The sequence below is a fragment of the Calidris pugnax genome, unplaced genomic scaffold (assembly GCF_001431845.1).
Source record: "Calidris pugnax isolate Ruff unplaced genomic scaffold, ASM143184v1 scaffold50, whole genome shotgun sequence".
NCBI classification, from domain to species: domain Eukaryota; kingdom Metazoa; phylum Chordata; class Aves; order Charadriiformes; family Scolopacidae; genus Calidris; species Calidris pugnax.
The window spans coordinates 322,116-340,238 of NW_015090780.1; the positions used below are offsets into that span (position 1 = coordinate 322,116).

The 18,123-nt window shown below is 46.1% G+C and overlaps 1 protein-coding gene across 3 annotated transcripts; it reads right to left on the bottom strand.

The window, feature by feature from the left end:
• Nucleotides 1-778: 778 nt before the first annotated feature.
• ASXL1 (additional sex combs like 1, transcriptional regulator) lies at nucleotides 779-14,228 on the bottom strand. 3 transcript variants are annotated; one of them, XM_014956851.1, is made up of 12 exons: nucleotides 13,989-14,228; nucleotides 13,439-13,521; nucleotides 10,452-10,560; nucleotides 9,210-9,330; nucleotides 9,038-9,135; nucleotides 8,456-8,549; nucleotides 8,011-8,163; nucleotides 7,427-7,590; nucleotides 7,236-7,332; nucleotides 6,648-6,753; nucleotides 5,544-6,171; nucleotides 779-4,805 (listed from the first exon to the last, which is right to left on the bottom strand). In XM_014956851.1, exons 2-12 carry the CDS (start codon nucleotides 13,492-13,494, stop codon nucleotides 1,896-1,898), a joined length of 4,536 nt encoding a protein of 1,511 aa, XP_014812337.1. In that variant the 5' UTR covers nucleotides 13,495-13,521; nucleotides 13,989-14,228; the 3' UTR covers nucleotides 779-1,895. The 3 variants fall into 3 exon arrangements, with proteins under 3 accessions (XP_014812337.1, XP_014812327.1, XP_014812347.1); XM_014956841.1 differs by having other exon boundaries at nucleotides 13,439-14,228; XM_014956861.1 differs by lacking the exons at nucleotides 10,452-10,560; nucleotides 13,439-13,521; nucleotides 13,989-14,228 and having other exon boundaries at nucleotides 9,229-9,330.
• Between the last annotated feature and the right edge of the window lie 3,895 nt (nucleotides 14,229-18,123).

Sequence of the window (18,123 nt, forward strand, 5' to 3'; positions counted from 1 at the left end):
GCACTGCAGTGGCCCCAGAGGAGGCAGAGCCAGACCCCCCCCCACACCCCCCCAGCTCCGCTCCCCATCTTTGGTAAGCAGGTTCCTCTGCTCTGCCCCCGCCAGACCCACAGTTCTGTCCATCCCAGGTCCCCCTCTGCTCCCCACAGCACCAGGCTCTCAGATAAACCCTTGCCAAGATGAAACTTGTTGCATCCCTCAGGTTCGTATCTCAAACAGGGACTTGTACGGTTAATAAAAGAAAAAAAAAAAAAAGTGCATGGTGAGGGGAGGTAGGATAGAGCTAGAAAAGGGACAAGAAGAAGAAAATAAAAATAAACCCCCTACAACTCTTGCTACGGCTGCTTAAATTAAAAAAAAGCTGATTTCTCCCCCCACCAAAAGCAACTCACTGGTGAGAAGTAATTGCTCCAAAGGGGAAGAGAGTCATGTTTTTCCTCTCAAATCTATGGATGCACAAGGATGTTCACCTTCTTGCAACGCAGCTACAGCCGTGCTCCAGGAGAGCAGTCACAGCAACAACCAGCAAAGGGCTCAGAGGGGTGACCAGGGACGTGCACCCCACTCGGAGCCCGCACCCCCCCAGCCTGTCCCCAACACCCGGGCAGAGGGAGGCCATCAGAACCCAGAGACACCTTGTGTGTTGAGCCTCACGCCAGGCAAGAGAGAATACAGGGGCTCTGACTACAGATGCAGATTAATAACTAACACCACTTTAATGCAATACTGCTGTAGAGCCTGAAAATCCAAGGGGAAAAAAAAAAAAAAAAAAAAGAAAGAAAGAAGAACCCTTTATGTTCTATGTACATTACATCCATTTACAGAGTTGGCCAGTACTGTGTACAACATATAAATACATGATCAAACAGATGCATAGAGGATACTTACAGGAGCCAAATAATTCACTTTATACATCCAAGAATGAAAATATTAAAAAAAAAAAAAAAAGGAAAAAACACTGCTTTTAAATGTTAGATGATGGTCACACAGATGCACAGCTAGACGCCTGCATGTGGTCAGATGCTGTCGTGGTAAGGTCCTCATTGCAGGGCAACGCAGAGGTCGCTGGCCACAGAAACGAGCTTCTAGGAACCTCTGACCTTTCACACTACGTGGTGGCAACTCAGCCAAAAGAGACAGTCACATCTGCTGGCCCAAGCGTTCAGCTGGGGACACAGGTCCCGGGGCCACACATCGTCCTGCAGACCAGCAGAAGGCATTCGCTTGGCTCCTGCCACTTTCCTTTTTTTTCTCTCTCTTCTTCTTGCATCCTCCGAGTTGGCTCCATCCAGTACGGGGTGAGCTGGATCCTGCTCCTCAGCCACCCGTGGAGCGCTCTACTGGGCACCATGACCTGCTGTAGCATCCAAAGCCCGTGCAGAACCATCACTGAGGAGCAGCTCGTTGCTGACACGTCCTGTGCAGCGGCACTTCCCAGGCAAACCGAGAATGGAGATGGCAGGAGGGGAGAGTGGAAGACTGTAGGGCCTCACCTAGCGCAGCCCTGAAATAGAAAACAACCCTGTTCCAGTTCCTTTGGATGTAGAGATTTCCTCGAGGGAGGGTCCACGGATTGCCACAGCGAACTGCCTCTCACCCAGCTGTCAGCCTGGGCATGTGTACCAGAGCACCACCAGTATTTCCACAATCACACCAGCCAGAAGGATCACTCCAGCGGGACGCAGCCCACCCAGATGGGAGTGTAACCGTGAGCGAGGAAGGGTTTTGCACTGTAGATTCCAGTGGGAAGGCCAGTCAACTTTCCTCACCAAAAACAAAGTGTAATAGCATTTCTACTATAAACAGAATAGTATTTTGTGTACAGGTTTTCAGGTCATCAGTCGTTATCAAAATACACACACTGAATATACAATTTGTCCCATGGCCATAATTTATTATCTCACCACAAGGCACAATACACAAAGCTTAGAGGGTCCTATACAGTCATCGTGACAGAAGGCCCCGCAGCCTTTACACATGATCATGGCTTTAAGGCTGCACGAGCACTTGAACGAGATCTCGTCAACGCTGCTGCTGTCAGCAAACATCTGCACGGAAAGGGACGTATTATGGTTTGCAGCAAAGTTCGCTTTGTGGGTTAGCTGCATCATGCTTCCAGCAAGACTTCTGGGAAAAGCTGGAGTGTTGGATGAATAATTAAAGCTGGTGGAATTAAGCTGCAGCTTCGAAAGCTTCCCATAAAACGCTTGCTTGATATTGAGCTGAGAGGGTATGGAAGAAGGCTCCAAAGGGTGATTGTGTCCTTTTCCTGACTCCTTCGAAAACTTAAAAAACGGCAAGTCCATAACCAGGGGAACGCTCTGCAAATGCTCGCTCGGCTCCACGGGGTTTTGGGCATCGTTCCGATTCTCCGCGTTACTCTTGGCTGAGCTGCCACAGGCCAACACGTTCTCATTTTTAATTCCTCCTGGGGTGTTGGGGGGCTGCTTTGAAGTCCATTCTTCCCTTGGAGCCACCATTCCTTCTCCTGACGCACAGCTCTTGTTCTGAGGAATCTGTTTGCTGGGGGACAAGGTTCCCATGGCTGACGCTTGGTCCAAGGCCCTGGAGTGATGCAGTCTAACACTGGGGTTAGAAGGAAAACCAGAACCAAAGAGTTTTTTGCCTTGAACACCAACGTAGTTTTTACTGACCGATGTACCCTCTGTCTGATTTGGACCCAGAGAAGTTACAGCTGGAGACAAAAACCGAGGGTCCGTAGAGGCATTCAGCTTCTCCGGACTTTTATTTGTGATGACACTTGTTGACGGGTTGTGCTGTGGCACCTGATGGACCTTGGGCAACTCTTTTTGCTCCTCAAAGCTACAGGAAGAAAATGTTCTTTCCCGAGGGCCCACATCTTCAGGCTTCTGAGAGGCACTTGCCACGTTTGCCAGTTGGTCTTGGCAGCTTAAAGTCGCGCCAGCTTTGGAATGTTTTTCTGGAATAGACTGATCCTCTGCATCCTCTGCTCTAGGCAATGCTGCCCCTGATCTGCACTTCTCCTGGGGATCTGTGGAAGATCTCATTGAGTGGAAGTCATCACTCCTGCTTAGGGCACTCGTCTTTATTCCTACATCTGGAGAAGATTCTTTGCCAAAATAGCAATTGTTCCCTCTCTCCATTTGCAGGGGGAGGCTTTCTGACTGCTTGTCCAGCGGTGGCTGTGTAGTTTCCAGCTTGACGTTGGAGTGAGACACCGGGAGAACTTCCTCCAGTGGAAGGTTGCCCTTAAGCAGCTGCATCACCAAAGGGTTGTTGGTTTCGACAGAGGACACAGGCCGAGCAGACCCTGTTGGCCGCTCGGGTTTTTGGGGCAATGGTGCATGTGGTCCCCACCTCTGCGATGGGGGTGCAGTGCTCCTCACTGCCACGGCAGGGAAGTCCACAGCGTAGGCCAGACCATCTGCTTCTTTTGATCTAATCCTACCGCATCTCTCAGCGCTGCTGTGACAGGAGGAGTCCTTCCCAGCCACCTCCCTGCAGCTGACACTTCTGAAACATATATCCATCTCTAGATTCTCATCAGCTATGTCACCTTCAAAATCTGAAGCAGTATCTGTTGTTTCACTGTGCGTACTCTGGATTTCATCATCTCCACTTGTCTTGAGCTCTTGAGTCTCTCGCAGTGGCTGATGGGCATTTTCTGGTTCTGTTCTGGGGCACCTCTCCCTCAGCTGCACGAGTTTTTCAGAGGTATCTATCCTATTCTGAGAAATAAAGTCATCGTGTAAAGAGTGTTTCCCCAGAGACTCTGTACTCTGTTCTTCATTACTTAGTTTGCCATCGCTCTCTTTCTCTGCCTGCAGGTGTGAAAAGTCATAGAGCGCAGGGACTGCTTTCTCCACTCCAGCAGTCACCGTTTTGGAGTTATCACTATCAGCGACAGATTTTTCCAAAATTGTTTCAGAGCCATTAAATCTAAATCTAGACACCATTTCTGGCTCGTGGCGTTCTTTACCGCCTGACGACAACTCCGGCAGAAGAGCAGGACAACAGGAGGAATTTTCCTTTCTGTCAGAACGATAATCCAGCTGCAGGGCAGGAGCACCAACATCTTTGGGTTCTGACACAACCCTGTCTCCTGTAGGACCGACCACAGCTCCCTGCACCCGAGAACACGACAGACCGTTCACTGGAGGAACCACACATTTCAGCTTTGGACTTGGCCTCTCCTGTGATGCAACACAAGGTGGGGTTTCGGTCCTTGGGTCACAGGGGAGCTGCTCGGGGCTTTCCTCCTGCCTCTCAGAAGTTGCATTGTCTAAGGATGACCCAGTCAAAGCATCACAGAGCTGCCCTTTAGGTGAACCATCACCAGGTTGAGCCTCCCCTGAGCTAGTGCATTCCAGAAGGCCAGTTCCCTCACTCTTTGAGGAAAGGGAGTCTTGTCTTGAAGAGAGGAAGGAATTCACGTCAGCCTCCTGAGCGGCCACCTCAGAGTCATCAGCCTTCTCTCCGTTCAGATGGAGAGACGACAGTAATTGTGTTCGTTGTAGATCTGACGAACGCTTTCCATGAGTTCTCTTTGATCTCCTGTGCTCTGTACGGCCGCTGGATTCTCTTCCACCACCTCCTTCATCAGTGCTTCTCCCTCCGCCCGGGCCACCCCCACCTCCGATGGCGGCTGTCGCAGCTTCTCGCTGGGCTCGGGCCTGCAAAGCACGGGCTTTAATGTCTGCGAGGGTTCTGGCCCCAGTCCTGCCCCGGCTGGAGGACTCCGTGTTGGGGATGATCCTGGGGCATATCTGGTAAGCGGGCTGACCTTTAACCACCCAGGGTGGTTTAATACGTGAAAGTTGAATCTGAAAGAAAGGGAAAAGCAGTTAGTTCTAACACTTGACCATTTTCAGACAGTGCAATGCATTTTCTTAACTCTGTTCATCACAATTCTTATCACAAGGATTCTACAAAAAATTAAAATTCCAACTTAGAAACTAATTTTGGCCAAGAATTAGCATGTTCCCCACAAGCTCTGCTTACAAGCTCTGTCATGTGATACTTAAAGCTCACTTAATATTAACATTGTTTTACCAAAGCCCACAGACAAATACGAAACGAGTGATTTGCATTCAGATCTTCAGAAATTAAACCCGTCTCCTTTACATCAGGATGACCACCTTGAAGGTCACAAGATGGACACCTCCAGTCAAAATGGGAAAAGTCTGAAGGAATACTATGATTCTGCCCCAAAGGAAAGGAACTGGGAAATTACGCAGGATAAAGAATATGATTTGAAGGTCCCTTTTGCAACAATCAGATGGTTTCAGGAAAAGTGATTTCTATATCCACGGAAATGCAAACTAACAGAGTAAGCCAAGGTTACCCTGTGCTCTTGTGCAAAGACCTTGGAATGAATTTCCCTTCTTTGCCTGTCTAAATAAGATATAAACTGTGGCAATCAGAGACACTTAGCCAGCTCTACCAATGAGACCCTTCCACTTCTCCTCTTAAGATGAAAACACTCGACATTTTAATAATGTTTTGATGCTACTGAGCATGACAGCCCCGAGATACCAAGCAGCTATAATTCTCTTTCCTACCCGGATGGGTGGGACTTTTGGCTCCTCTTTAGTAGGCTGTGGCTTTTCTGGGTGAACACTTTCAATTGTGTTACGAAAGGACTGACGATCTTCAAGCCGGGGCTTCTTTTCGGGGAAGGATGCAGAGGCAGCCTCCTCAAAGCATTTCCTCTTCTGGTCCTTGGACTCCCGAGCGGAGTTCTCCTGGGGCAAAGTGGGAATTCTGTTTGCAGCTGCCAATGACGGATCTTCTGATTTACTGTGTGATTTGGAAGTCTCTGGAGAGAGGTGAGATTCCGAACTCTCTGGCTTCAGTACCGCGGCTGAAGGGCTGGTCGGATCATCTTTCTTCAGGTCTATCTCAGGCTTTGTCTCTTTATGAAGAGAGGAATCTGGTCCCACAGAGGAGGAGGTCTCTTTGGAAGCCTCTGTTTGCTCAGGGTCACGCAATTTGTAGAGGCTCCTCCTGGCTCTGCACCGCAGGTCGGCGCGGGTGCGTTTCTTGAAGTGCCCGTCTCTCTGCCGCGTCGAAGGACCGCGCGGCAGCCTTGCTTCTCTTGCTTCTCCTTTAACAGACAGTCCTGTCCTGTTCTCAGCATCTTCTTGCACCAAATTCTGCTCCTGGGATTCTTCTTGGGTCAAGCCCAACCTAAGAGGGCAAACATAAAAATTAGCTAAAAGCTAAAGCTCATCCTAATTTAAGCATTTCATCTTTTACTTGCCGCTGTACTGTCACCACTACACAGAGAAACAGACATACTACAAAGCACAGACTAATCAAAACCTCGTCAAGTCAGTCTGCAATGAGATAATCTATACGTTTCCCATCCCACATTACTATCATAGGGAATGAGAACAAAAAAGAAAATGTAAAGGTTTGTAATGGAAAACGAGTAATATTAACTTGTCTTGGAAACAAAACAGATGGCCTACAAAATTCTGCTGTGATCCAGCCAGTTCCCACTAAGGATTTCCCTGGAGCAACAGTTCGACTGATTCACCCCATGACCTGCATTTTTTTCAAGGAGTTCATGCTGCATCTTCTCAGGTATTCACAAGCAGAAACACACTCTGCCACTTGTGCAAACACAGATACAACATGACAGATGAGGTAACATTTCTCACTTTTGTCCGTAGTAGTCCTCGAAGAACTTCTCCTTCCATTGCTCCACTCTCTTCTCCTTTTCCATCTCCTGCCGAATTCGAACTTGCATCTCATGAGTGAATTCACCTACACGGAAGCAAGAGACTGAAATTCAGTTCCAAACAAAATTGATTCTGCAAATGCAACCTTTTGTGTTTTACCAATATCATGCAGTATCTACATATACAAAGGACAGATTTTCTGTTATCTCCCCGCTCTCCACTTTACTGTGCATCCACCTTCTGCCCTCAACTCCTTATGGGCAACGGCCACACAGTCTCAAGATGAAAAAACCCCAGTGTTTCACCAGACATAAGCCACCATTTATGGAAAGGTAAGTCTGGCACTACTTTACACCTCCAGCACTTTGTTTGGAAGATCCCATGACAACAAAGAAAACACATCTCTGATTTTACAGAAAAAAACATTACGAAAAGTTGGGGCAACATAGCCAGACACGTTGCAAAGCTGGACTGAATTCCCATTCATTAACTGTTAAAGAAAAATAAAAAAAATCCCATAAAATGAGCACCTATTCTCCAGCCACCCAGGAAAGCAAAGCCACTCACCATCAGCCAGTCTCTCTCTCCAGCTCTGCGCAGCGTGGGTGAAGAATTCATTATTGAGAGCGCTGCCACTCAGACGCATCAGCCCGTCAGCCCCAACCTAACGGGACAAACAGAAAACATTTGCTCCAGCCATTCCTCAAGCAAGAGGAAATGCTGTGAGTGGAAAACACTCAAGTGCTGCACCCTCGTACCTGTCTATCAACTTCTGGAAGGAGGTAGAGAAGCTGCTGCTGGAAGTGTGATGGGAGAGCGTTGAAGGTTCTGGAGTTTATCAGAGCTCGCAGGTTTGTGTTGACGAGAATGGAACCAGGTGTTTCAAAGTCAATATCCTCACCCCTGTTTCGTTTCATTTGCCCTGTAGTTGAAGGACAGGAAAATAGAAAAAACATTGTTGTATAAGAGTATTTCACGATTATGGGTAAAAAATTTATGTTAAACTACCACAGCAAAAGAAGCAAGATACAGGAGAAAAGATCATAGTACTCAAGTCTGAAGAAAGACGTTTAAATACACTAATTAATAGATGTGCATCTGTAATTTTGATATGAGGTCACATTTCTGTCACATTCAGGTACAATTTTCAAAGATACTCTTCAGAGCAGATAAACTTTTAAACAACTGTCTCACTAATTTTCAGGAAGGTCCAGCTTGTGAGTCTTAAGATTGTCCTATGCCCTCTGAATAAAGAGAAACCTTGGTGTTTCAGATATACCGACTTCAACATTGCCTGCTTTTATGGCCAATTATTCTTTTAACTTTAATCCAAAGCACCTACCAGCTGTGGGCTTTCGGATACCTCTCAGAAGCTGCGGAGGATCCCTGTTTATTTCTGTCCTGCTACGCAAGGTGGCTTTGCACAGGGCCAAAGAGCTGCTGCTGCTGCTGGATGTGCTACTGCTCTCCCCATCAGCATGTCTTCCTGTGAAGCCTAAAAGCAAAACAATTTTGTAAAAACAGGCAAAAAACAGCAGAAGCCCAACTTAGGAGTATGGTTTTATATACAAGAACCATCTGCTAATAACTGACCCTCTGTTATATGGTATCATCCAGTCACCAACTTATTTTGATGGAGCTAAACATACACACAACTCTCTACCATCACACACGTTCTCAGCAAGCGTGAAGAAATCCTCAGGCAAACTTAGAGATAACAAGGGATAACTGATTCAACACTATCTATGTGGTCATTAGAAAACCACCACAATAAAGGCAACGCTCACCGGAGGCAGACTCCATGTGTGCCCCATTAACTTTCAGTGGTGTCAAGACAACACGTGGCAGCATTACACCCGTCTTTTTCTTTTGTTTGGTTGTCTGCGGTCCAGAAAGAAATGAAAAACAAAACAAAGGAACAAAGACATTATGGAGGGGTAAATCAAGATTTTAAGCAGCACATTTCCCAGTTAAAGAACTGCCTCGCTCCTAAGTGAATCTTCAGGTGCCATTACGTTTATGAATAGCAGAGAATTCAAAATTGCCTACCTGTAGATGATCCCTCCCCATTCTGCAAACTCCCCACCAAAGGAGACAGCTCGCCGGCTCCCTTTGAGGCACAAGTGCACAACTAATCCCTGTCACACTAATCCATCACAAAGTAATGGAAGCTCCCCTTGAGAAGTCTATTGATTCCCATTAATCCCACTTTTTCCTACCTGGGTTCTGCAAACTCCCCACCAAAGGAGACAGCTCCATAATTTGGGGCACAAGTGCACAACTAGTCCCTGTCACGCTAATCCATCACACAGTAATGGAAGCTCCCCTTGAGAAGCCTCATGCTTCCCATTAATCCCACTTTTTCCTACCTGGGAGGTGGTTCTGTAGCTCTCCCTGGTAGTAGCATGCCCCTTGCTCTGAGATTCAGTGGAACACGAGGCATTAGAGGAGGTGTCATCAAGAGACACTAAAAGAGACGGGCACTCAGTCAGACACCGAAACAGATCCTAGAGTTCAAGATGAACGTCATCAGACACTTACCATCGTTATCACCACTCACAGTGCTTGCTTCATTGGACTCGCAGCTTTCTGCATCTGCTGTATCCTCCAGCTCCTCCCCTTCTGGCACAGACAGGTTCCGAGACCACTGCAAGGCGTCCTTCTAAACGGGCAAACAGAACCGGGGTGACTACAGTCCTCCCTCCCAAACACTTCGACTTAAACCAATGGGAACAGACAGTTTAGTGGATATGGTTTTTAAGCTTTATTTTCTTTTTTCATCTTCCCTATTTTAATCCTTGATGCAGAAAGATATTTTTAAGTATATTCGGGCTCATAGTGGAACAGAAGTCACCTAAACTACCAGCAAACTTCATAGACACCTCCCAGATGAGTAACTCAAACATATCCAAAATATGTAAAGTTAATAATTCACTGCAATGTTCTGCAAGCAAGCAGTTTCTAATAAAGAGAAATATCTTGTTCTTACTAAGAAAGAACAGGCAGCAGAGTAGCCAGCTACTAAAACAGTAAGCTTAGATGTGTTTACTACTTGTATAATCAAAGCTGTTTAAATTCCATCTGTTTTCAGCAAAATACGGCAATTCAACACAATCTTCTGACAGCAGAAAAAAAAAAAAAAGATGTAAATGAAAGGGCTGAGATACCTGTTGCCTATCAAGCTGATATTTATCAGGGAATCCAACAGCACAAAACAATGCAAAAGAAAAGCCCATGAGCATAAACATTTTCAACACTTAAGATTACTGGGGCAATAAACTAAAACATATTCCAGTGAGACCTCAAGATCTAAGGAAAGCGGTGACACTAAATATACACAGAATGCAGCGCAACACAAAAACAAAGAACCAGAAGAATGAATATGTGTTTTCCTATCAAGATTTTACTTGTAGCTACAAGCTCTTGGACCAATTTAATTTATTGGTTGGCTGTGTTCCCTTGTGGCTGGCAGAAAAGGAGCGAATGAGACCGTTTCGATAAGCAGCCACCTGAGTTGGACACCAAGTATTGGAATAAGAGGATTTATCTTGCTTGTGCAACTCAAGAGGTAATAGTGTTTTTTAAAAGGAATTTATCATATATGGCTGAATACAGCTGAAAGGTACAAGCTCTAACGAAATAATGAATTCCAGACACTCTTTCACATGACGGTCTCACACGGAGCACATTCAGCTCCAGTGATGCTCGGTGGCAGTTTAACACTCAGCTGTGCATAACAAGCACAACTCACACCTCGGCCGGGAGCAGGAACTCGGCATTTACCTTGAGTGTGAAAAGGCTGATGCGTCCTGGCAGTTTGTAGAAGAGTCCGTCGCCCCCCCTGGAATTGGAGTGGAGCATGGCGTTGAGGCAGGCCAGGGGAGAGGTGCCGCTGGAACACAGACAGAAAGAAAACAGTAAGTTTTAAGAAATAGTTTTATGAAGAAAACAGCCTGAAAGACCTGTTTAAGTGGGCATCGGAACAGAGATGATGCTCATTAACGTTATGGGATGGGTACTTCAGTCAGAGCAGTGTTACTCTCTACCTTTTTGACCTGCACACCGGCCTCAACACATCACAGCAAAGCAATAGGCAGAAAACTGGAAGTGTTATGCCAATTTTCAAGTTATTCTCAGCCATTTTTAGACGTTTCTAATTTTTATTACCTCTTTCCTCCCTTTTTCTGCTTAACACTTTCAGAGTTGGATTGACTTTACAATAACCCCAGATTCATTCAGCAGTAGAAAGACGTAAACAAAACCAGCATCAGTTGTACATATACATGTTTCTGGAATGTGTGACATGTCACAGACAAACTGCAGGAGCAGATTTAGGAATAAAGGGTCTGATGCACTAATTTGTCAAGTCCTACGTAACTGCCTGGTTAAAGCAACCATCCTACGCTCACATGGATGGAACTTCTGTGCCACGTAATCTCTTGTTTTCCAATACGCCACACACACACAGGCAGAACATCACCTACAGGAGACATGAAAGCAGTCTCGATTTCATTATTATTAAAAATGAAACTGAAAACTGGATTGAGACAAAACACTTCAAAGAAAAATCATTCTTGAATTGAAAAACTCTGAACAATTTGTGTTTCCCTCAAAGAAAATCATTCTCAAATTGAAAAACTCTGAACAATTTGTGTTTCCACCCTGAACGCTTTTATTTTTTGGCCATTTCATCACAAGCCTTGGCGACAGACAAAATTACCCTGTGTCGCTTTTAGATACTACGAAAAAAAAATTTCCAGCCTTCTGTCCTGTTAGACAGGGGTTTCCCTTCCCCGAGCACACGAAGCGGCACACAGCACGCTTCCCTAGAACAGCAAAATAAATAGTTTTCCCTGAATTGAGAAAACAAAAAAAGCAAACAATTAAAACTCGCATAGGAGTTATATCTCAGCTATGGAGCTGGGCTCAAGTGTCCTGGCTCAAGCAGGACCATTACCACCAGCCGTAAGGAACACGGCCTCCCCCAACAGACCAGCGTCACCCCCAAACCAGGGAACACTGGCTCAGGATTGATTCAAAGGGAAAAACATCTCGAGCCACTAAGCTATTTCCTTCAGGAAATGGAGTTTCAGGAAGGGCTTCTATACAAGTACCGGCAAAATCCACTGCATATTTAGCAAGGCGGGATCACTGCCTTTATTCTGTGAACAATTACGCTCCGAAAAAAACCCAGTCTTTTCTTAAAGCAGAGATTTAATGACCAGTGAAGGAAAAGCAGATATCCCAAGGGAAAACCACCGACCTTTAAGGAACAATTTAGCTCTGTGGGATTTAACTTGACACATGCTGCAAATTCTGGTCTTTAGTTATGTACTGTGACGGGTCACTTGTCCAAACTGGGAGAATAGCAAGGTAATTCGTATGTGTGAAAAGAGAGCTGCTGTTACCTTTAGCAGAGGACAACCTGTCTACGTAGATCCTCAACTATCTACTCAAGTGAAAGGACTGGTGTAAGAACAGTGCAGAGCACTGATTAAAACAAAGCTATATAAAGGTCCTCATTAAAAGCCTGCCTGAATTCTACTCAGAGCTGTGAAACCACCACCTGTATCTAAACCCAGCAAGGATCACCAGCAGCAGGTGGGCGTTCTAACAGCTCCGATATCGATGCAGCAACACAGGCCAGCACCGTCTCTCTCCAGACAATGGTAACTCCTACACACAACACCTCTGTGTGCATCACCAGTTTTTACTATTCAAACCATCCCAGCTGTTTCCTGATTTCAGGCACAAATAAGGAGCAGAAACAAGCTAACATTTTGAGGTGTTAGGTGCCAGAAGAAATTAGTTTACCTTCTGTAGCTGGGTACAGTACAGGTTCAGGAAATGCAAACACCACGGTGGAAAACAGTCCAGAGAACCAAGGTGAGGGGGAAGCAAGACTGGAAAAAGTCCACACATCTAGATTCCCCAGAAGTCAATCAATGGGCAGCAGCCAAAAGAGACTGCTTTTTCTGTCTCTGGTAGTCAAACTTTCTCTTTTTTTTGCCACACAGCACTAACGAAGGCATTTGGACTACCACGGTTACCTACTTTCTTTGATCTGCAAGACACTCTGTATTTCTCTTCTACTACTGTCACAGAAACAGATGGAAGTTCACAGGAACTTAACCAAGGAGAACAGTCTCCCACTCCTGTCGTTTCTGAGGCTCCATATCAGGTTCTGGTCCATACAAAGCCCACGTTGAGATGGGCACCTCCACTGTACAACGTCAACAGCCACAACAGTGTGAGCTGCATTATCACAGTGCTTTAAAATGTGAGCAGAAGCTGGTATAGTAATAAAAAATAAAAAACTTTGAGTCTCCTAAAATATGTCTGCTCTAGAAATGAAGCATCAGAGGAGACAAAATGTAAACTGTTCTCAAACTAGAGTCACCATAGCAGAAACTTCTGGGAGCTACTTAAGAGAGAGCCATACAAATAAGTGGTAAGTACAAGACAGTGCAGGAGTCTGAGCCGCAATAGGCATTTATTCTACAATAGATGATGAAGGGGACTCTGCGTGTTATCAAAAAGATCCAAGAACAGCTTCCAGTTATTGTCAAAGAAAAAAAAAAGCCAACCAACAACACACAACTTGTATATAAGTGTCTATACTGTCATCTGAAATTGCCATGCTGAAAACAGAAAAAAGGCAGAAGAAGTGGGCTGGAGATGAGGCAGAATTGCACAAAGCAACACAAGGCTTCATATGCAGCCTCCCCCACGGCCCACACTATGTTTTAGACAAGATCATCAATACTAACCTCATTTCCTTTAGTCCTTCAGCCTCTATGACCTGCAGAATCTGTTTTGGGGTCATAGGAGCATCAGAGTAATTTTCCAGCACCTGAAAAGACAGAAAGACCACGTGTCATTACGGAATTTGCTTCTGCCTTCACAGAACTACTCCATAAGCTGTGGTTCAGCTCTGGTAATATGTCTCTTAAAACTTTATTCATCTGCAAAAAACACACACTAAAAATTTCAGGCTACCTCAAGATTAGATCACAATAGGCATCACAAAAGGCTTACCTTAATGTGGTCCCTACTTAACCAAAATACAAACAAGGAGAGAAAAAGAAGCAGAACTTGGCCTTTACCTCATCGCATGAAACCAGTGGAAGCTTTACCACAGACTTCAATATCCATTAGACCGAGCTGCTGCCACATACAACCTTCAAAATTGTGCTGTGCTTAGTGACCTTTAATGGTGTAAAATGTTCTCCCACCGCACACCTTCCTACCTCTCAACAAAGCATCCAGTATTTTTCTGCCAATAAAAGTATTACTGTACAACAGAATTCAATAGCGTACCTTTCCCCGGATTACTGCGCTCAGCTCATCTTCTCTCCAGCTCAAGAAGGTACCACGGGAAAGAGCCAGAATTCAGAAAAGGACAACAATAACAATAAAGGATGTGGAACAAAAAAATATGGCTAGAGACACTAAGAAGATTTGGACTGCTTGCCTTTGAAAGAAAACGAGCAAAATCAGATATTAAAAAGGCAGTACAATAAATAACATCCTTTATCACCATCCTCATCCCTTCCTATATTATACGGAGAATACAATTGTCACTTTTACACAAAGAACTAAAAAGGCTATTACTTTTTTTTTTTTTCTTCTTTTCCCAAAGCCTGTGGAACTTACTGCTCCAAAATGTCTAGAAGAACTCAAGGATTCAAAAAGAGGACCGGACATTTCTGTGGATAAGAAGACTACCCACATAAACAGGAAACAATGAACAAAAATAAGCTGCAGTAGATGTAAACCACGATGTTTCTTTGGGAGCAGATTACCCTACAGCTGCCTAACACGCGCCGTCTCCTGCGCCTTCCATCGGAGCAGACGCTGCTGCTCCCTGAATGCAAAAGACACCAAACTCGACAGATCTCGGGGTCTGATTGAGCAAAAAGGCTGCGATGGAGGCACAGGAAACATCCGAGCCTGAAACATCCAAGAAAGGCAGCAGCGGGGATTCACTCAGGAACTTTTTGATCGTCACCGTGGTCTGAATTCCCCTAACCTAATGGCCACAACAACGCACAAAACTGATTTTATTTGTCAGCGGGCTTTAGAGGCGTCAGCAATGCAATGCTGCCTCTCAGTTTGACTTGTGCGAGAAGCCAGTGGAGGAACCCAAATGCCCCAATTTATATCAGCAACATCTAGAACTGAGTCACTGCAGCAGGGTGGGACGGCACAAAGCCTGCAGTCTGCCTTCTGGGGTCACACAAACAGGACATTTGCCAAAAAAAAAATAAAATAGACGTTGTGGAGGGCACCATTTGAATCTCCATACCATCTCCAACCTCTGCAAGTAAAGAAAAACTCAACCACGCCACTGTTGTTCTGCATTTCAACTACATTTTGTTATAAAAAGGAATTTCTTAAATCCTATCCACCCAACCCGTATTTTTCAGGTGTTTGAAGATCGCACGCATCGGTGGCGCTAGCCTGGTAGGGGATGGAAATTTAAGAACTACGTAACCTGAGATAAAACACAATGAAAACACCAAGAATTTAAAGAAAAGATCAAAGAAAGCGATAAGCCATATTCAGAGAGAGTAAACAATTTTCATTCCGAGTCAATACAGCTCCATCGCGCTTTTTTTCCTTTCGCTAATGGAAAAACCTCCATGGGTTAGGACATTTCCATGCCTTCCTCGTGAACTGTCACCCCCTGTCACTCAAAGGGAGCAGGCAGCTGACAAGGGGAAACACATCACTCCTGGGCTGAGCGCAAGATCCACAAAATGGAACATGCCTGTTCTGAAAAATAAGGAAATTCTTCACAGCTTCTGGAACCTCTCTCAAGCAGCAGACACAGCGAGCAAAACATACAGCCTAAAACTGAGCATGAACGGGCATTTACATAAAGATAAAAGAATCTACGCTCAGGGGAACAATTTCCAATCAACAGCTATATTAAGTGTACAGACTGCTTAATGGAAGAAGCTGGGGAGAGAAGATCCTGCGGCTTTAGCCACCAAAGCCCAGTCTCCAGCCCTGGCCCTCCATCCCTCTCCAGCTCATACATCAACCTTCCATCAGGAGCTGCAACTTAAACAACATCCACTATTCCTTACCCCAAAAAACATATTTCCCCCCTCCCCCTCCGCTATTTATAATACTGGTAGTCAAGGGTTCCTATGTCCCTAATTATGGAAGTTTACATCACTCCCCCAATTAATTTACTAGACGTCCAGCTCCGACAGCACTTGTTGAATAGTCCTATGGCTCTGGGTGTTCAAATGAATCTTTAAAGGCTTATTTTAGGGAACGTGCACAGTATCAGCTCCGTAGGTGCAGCGACACTGAAAAGCGCTTTTGCCTATGATTCTCAGAAAAATCGAGAGGAATACAAAACACAATAGTGCATGTCAGAAGGGAAAATTAAAAGCATTTTGACAGGGAGCATGTGTAAGACTAGTGTTAAATAAAGATCTATTTTTAGTGGATTTACAATCAGTCCTGCAAGCTGGAAGTGCAGCTACGCGACTGTAGGTCTCTCTAAGTGGATAATCTAGTGTGAGATCGTTCTATTTCTGGTTCCTCAATGGCTCTAAGATGCTGCTGAGGCTTAGACACCTCATGCACCCACTGTGCCTGCCCAAAAGACAGGTGAGAGGAGCTGTGTGAAGAGATCCCGTTCTCATCGCACAATGAGGGTGAGGAGATGTGTTAAGAGGCAGCTTTAGAGTTGCAGTCTCTTGTGCTGCTTTGGGCAACCTATAAATACTGATTTTTTTCACCTGTTTGAGATTAGGGTATTTGAATTAGGTGACTTTGTGCAAGGTCTCCTAGCACTGCCTCTGCCCCTGAGGTCACCTACAAAGGAAGCATCCTTGTCACCTGCAGCGACGCCCCTAGCTCCAAGAACCAGGACCTCAAAGAGAAACGCACGATGAGGTACTGAGACCACCAGATCCCTACAGTGAAGTTCTACAGTGGCCACCTTACATCCTTTGCCGGTTTTTCCGGCAAAGTCATGTGGGTCCACAATATTATAATTTACACACAAAAGATTATGCAAGCTGCTGGAAGACAAATGCTTGTCTGGTTAGGTTTCCTCCTGGCAAGGAGTAAGAAAACACTCTGACGGCCAAACACATCTTACGCAGGAGGAGCACCAAGACCCAACTTGAATACCCTCAATACCAGACACGAGTCTCAGCTGGACTCACCCATACTGTTCCTTCTGAATGTTTATGTGCTCCGATGCATAACCCGGCCAGGCAAAACCAAAACAAACACACACACACACAAGGAAAACCAAAACAAAACACCCTCAAGGCCTGTCCTTCTCTTTCAATAGATGTCCATACATTACAGATGTCCAAACGTTATAGATGTCCATATCTGGACAGACGTTATAGATGTCCATACATTACACAGCAAGTACACCCATATCCTCGTGAGCTGAGTACCACTGCCAGGGATATGGGGAGGAAACCAGAAATATCCATTATTCTGTGTGCTGGCACTCCTGTACCTGCACAGATCCGTGTCACCATGTCACCGAGAGAGAGCAGCTCCAAGGCAGGGGCCAAAGGGAGCAAGCTCCTTCCAGCCAGCCTCAGGAGCAGAGCATGGTGACCATCAGTGCCCCATGGCAAGGAACAAGCCTGAACACCTCCAAAAGCCCCCCTGAAATAAAACTGCTGACCGGTTCACGCACACTGCCTGGAAAACACTAAAGGCATTTTTTTCTTCTCATATTTATAAATGGGATTCAAGGCATGGCTCAAAGGCTTCATAGAGGGAAACTACCCTTCTCCCATTGCAGCATTCCAACAGACCTACCCAAACACCATCAGAGCAGAGCTGGGTTTGGAAGTTCAAGCCTTCAACAAGCAGATTCTCAATGACAAAAAATAAAAATAAAAGAGACTAAGATCCACAGCAACATCCCCTAAACCCCAAAGTGACCAAACAAGGCTTGATGGCAGCAATGCCAGCCCCGGGAGCGGGCACAGCCGGACACACACCACTCATGGAAGAAACCTGCAGCCTCAGGGATTAAAAACCAGAAAGTTTTGAGAGCGGCGGAGCCCGGCCGCCGGCCAGGCCTCTCCCCGGAGGCTCCGGTTCCTCCCGCCGTGCCTTAAGTCACCTGAAAGGAAGAAAACGAACCCTTCCCACCCCGGGAGACCCCCATCACCGACCCAGGCGGCAAACACCCAACTGCCTCCCCGAGAGCCAGGGCCCGGGTCCCACCACTCCCCTGGGAGGCGGCCGGGACCCCCGGAGGGCGGGCAGCTCGTCCCCCCCCTCCCCAGTATGGGAACCGGGGAGGAGACGCGAAACCCGGGGAAGGGAACCCAGCTTCACCTTCCCCGCCCCGCGCACGGCCCCGTTACTCGAGGAGAGGCCGGAGCCCCGGGGAAGGCCCCTCAGGGCCCAGCGGAACCCCCGCTCCCCCTTCCCTGGGGCCCGCCACGGCGGC

Coding starts and splice junctions, on each gene's coding strand:
- ASXL1 (XM_014956851.1), bottom strand. CDS start 13,494: ATGACCCCAAAACAGATTCTGCAGGTCATAGAGGCTGAAGGACTAAAG. Junction 6,172..6,647: donor GAGGACTACTACGGACAAAA/GTGAGAAATGTT, acceptor TTGCCCTCTTAG/GTTGGGCTTGACCCAAGAAG. Junction 4,806..5,543: donor CAAAAGTCCCACCCATCCGG/GTAGGAAAGAGA, acceptor CCTTTCTTTCAG/ATTCAACTTTCACGTATTAA.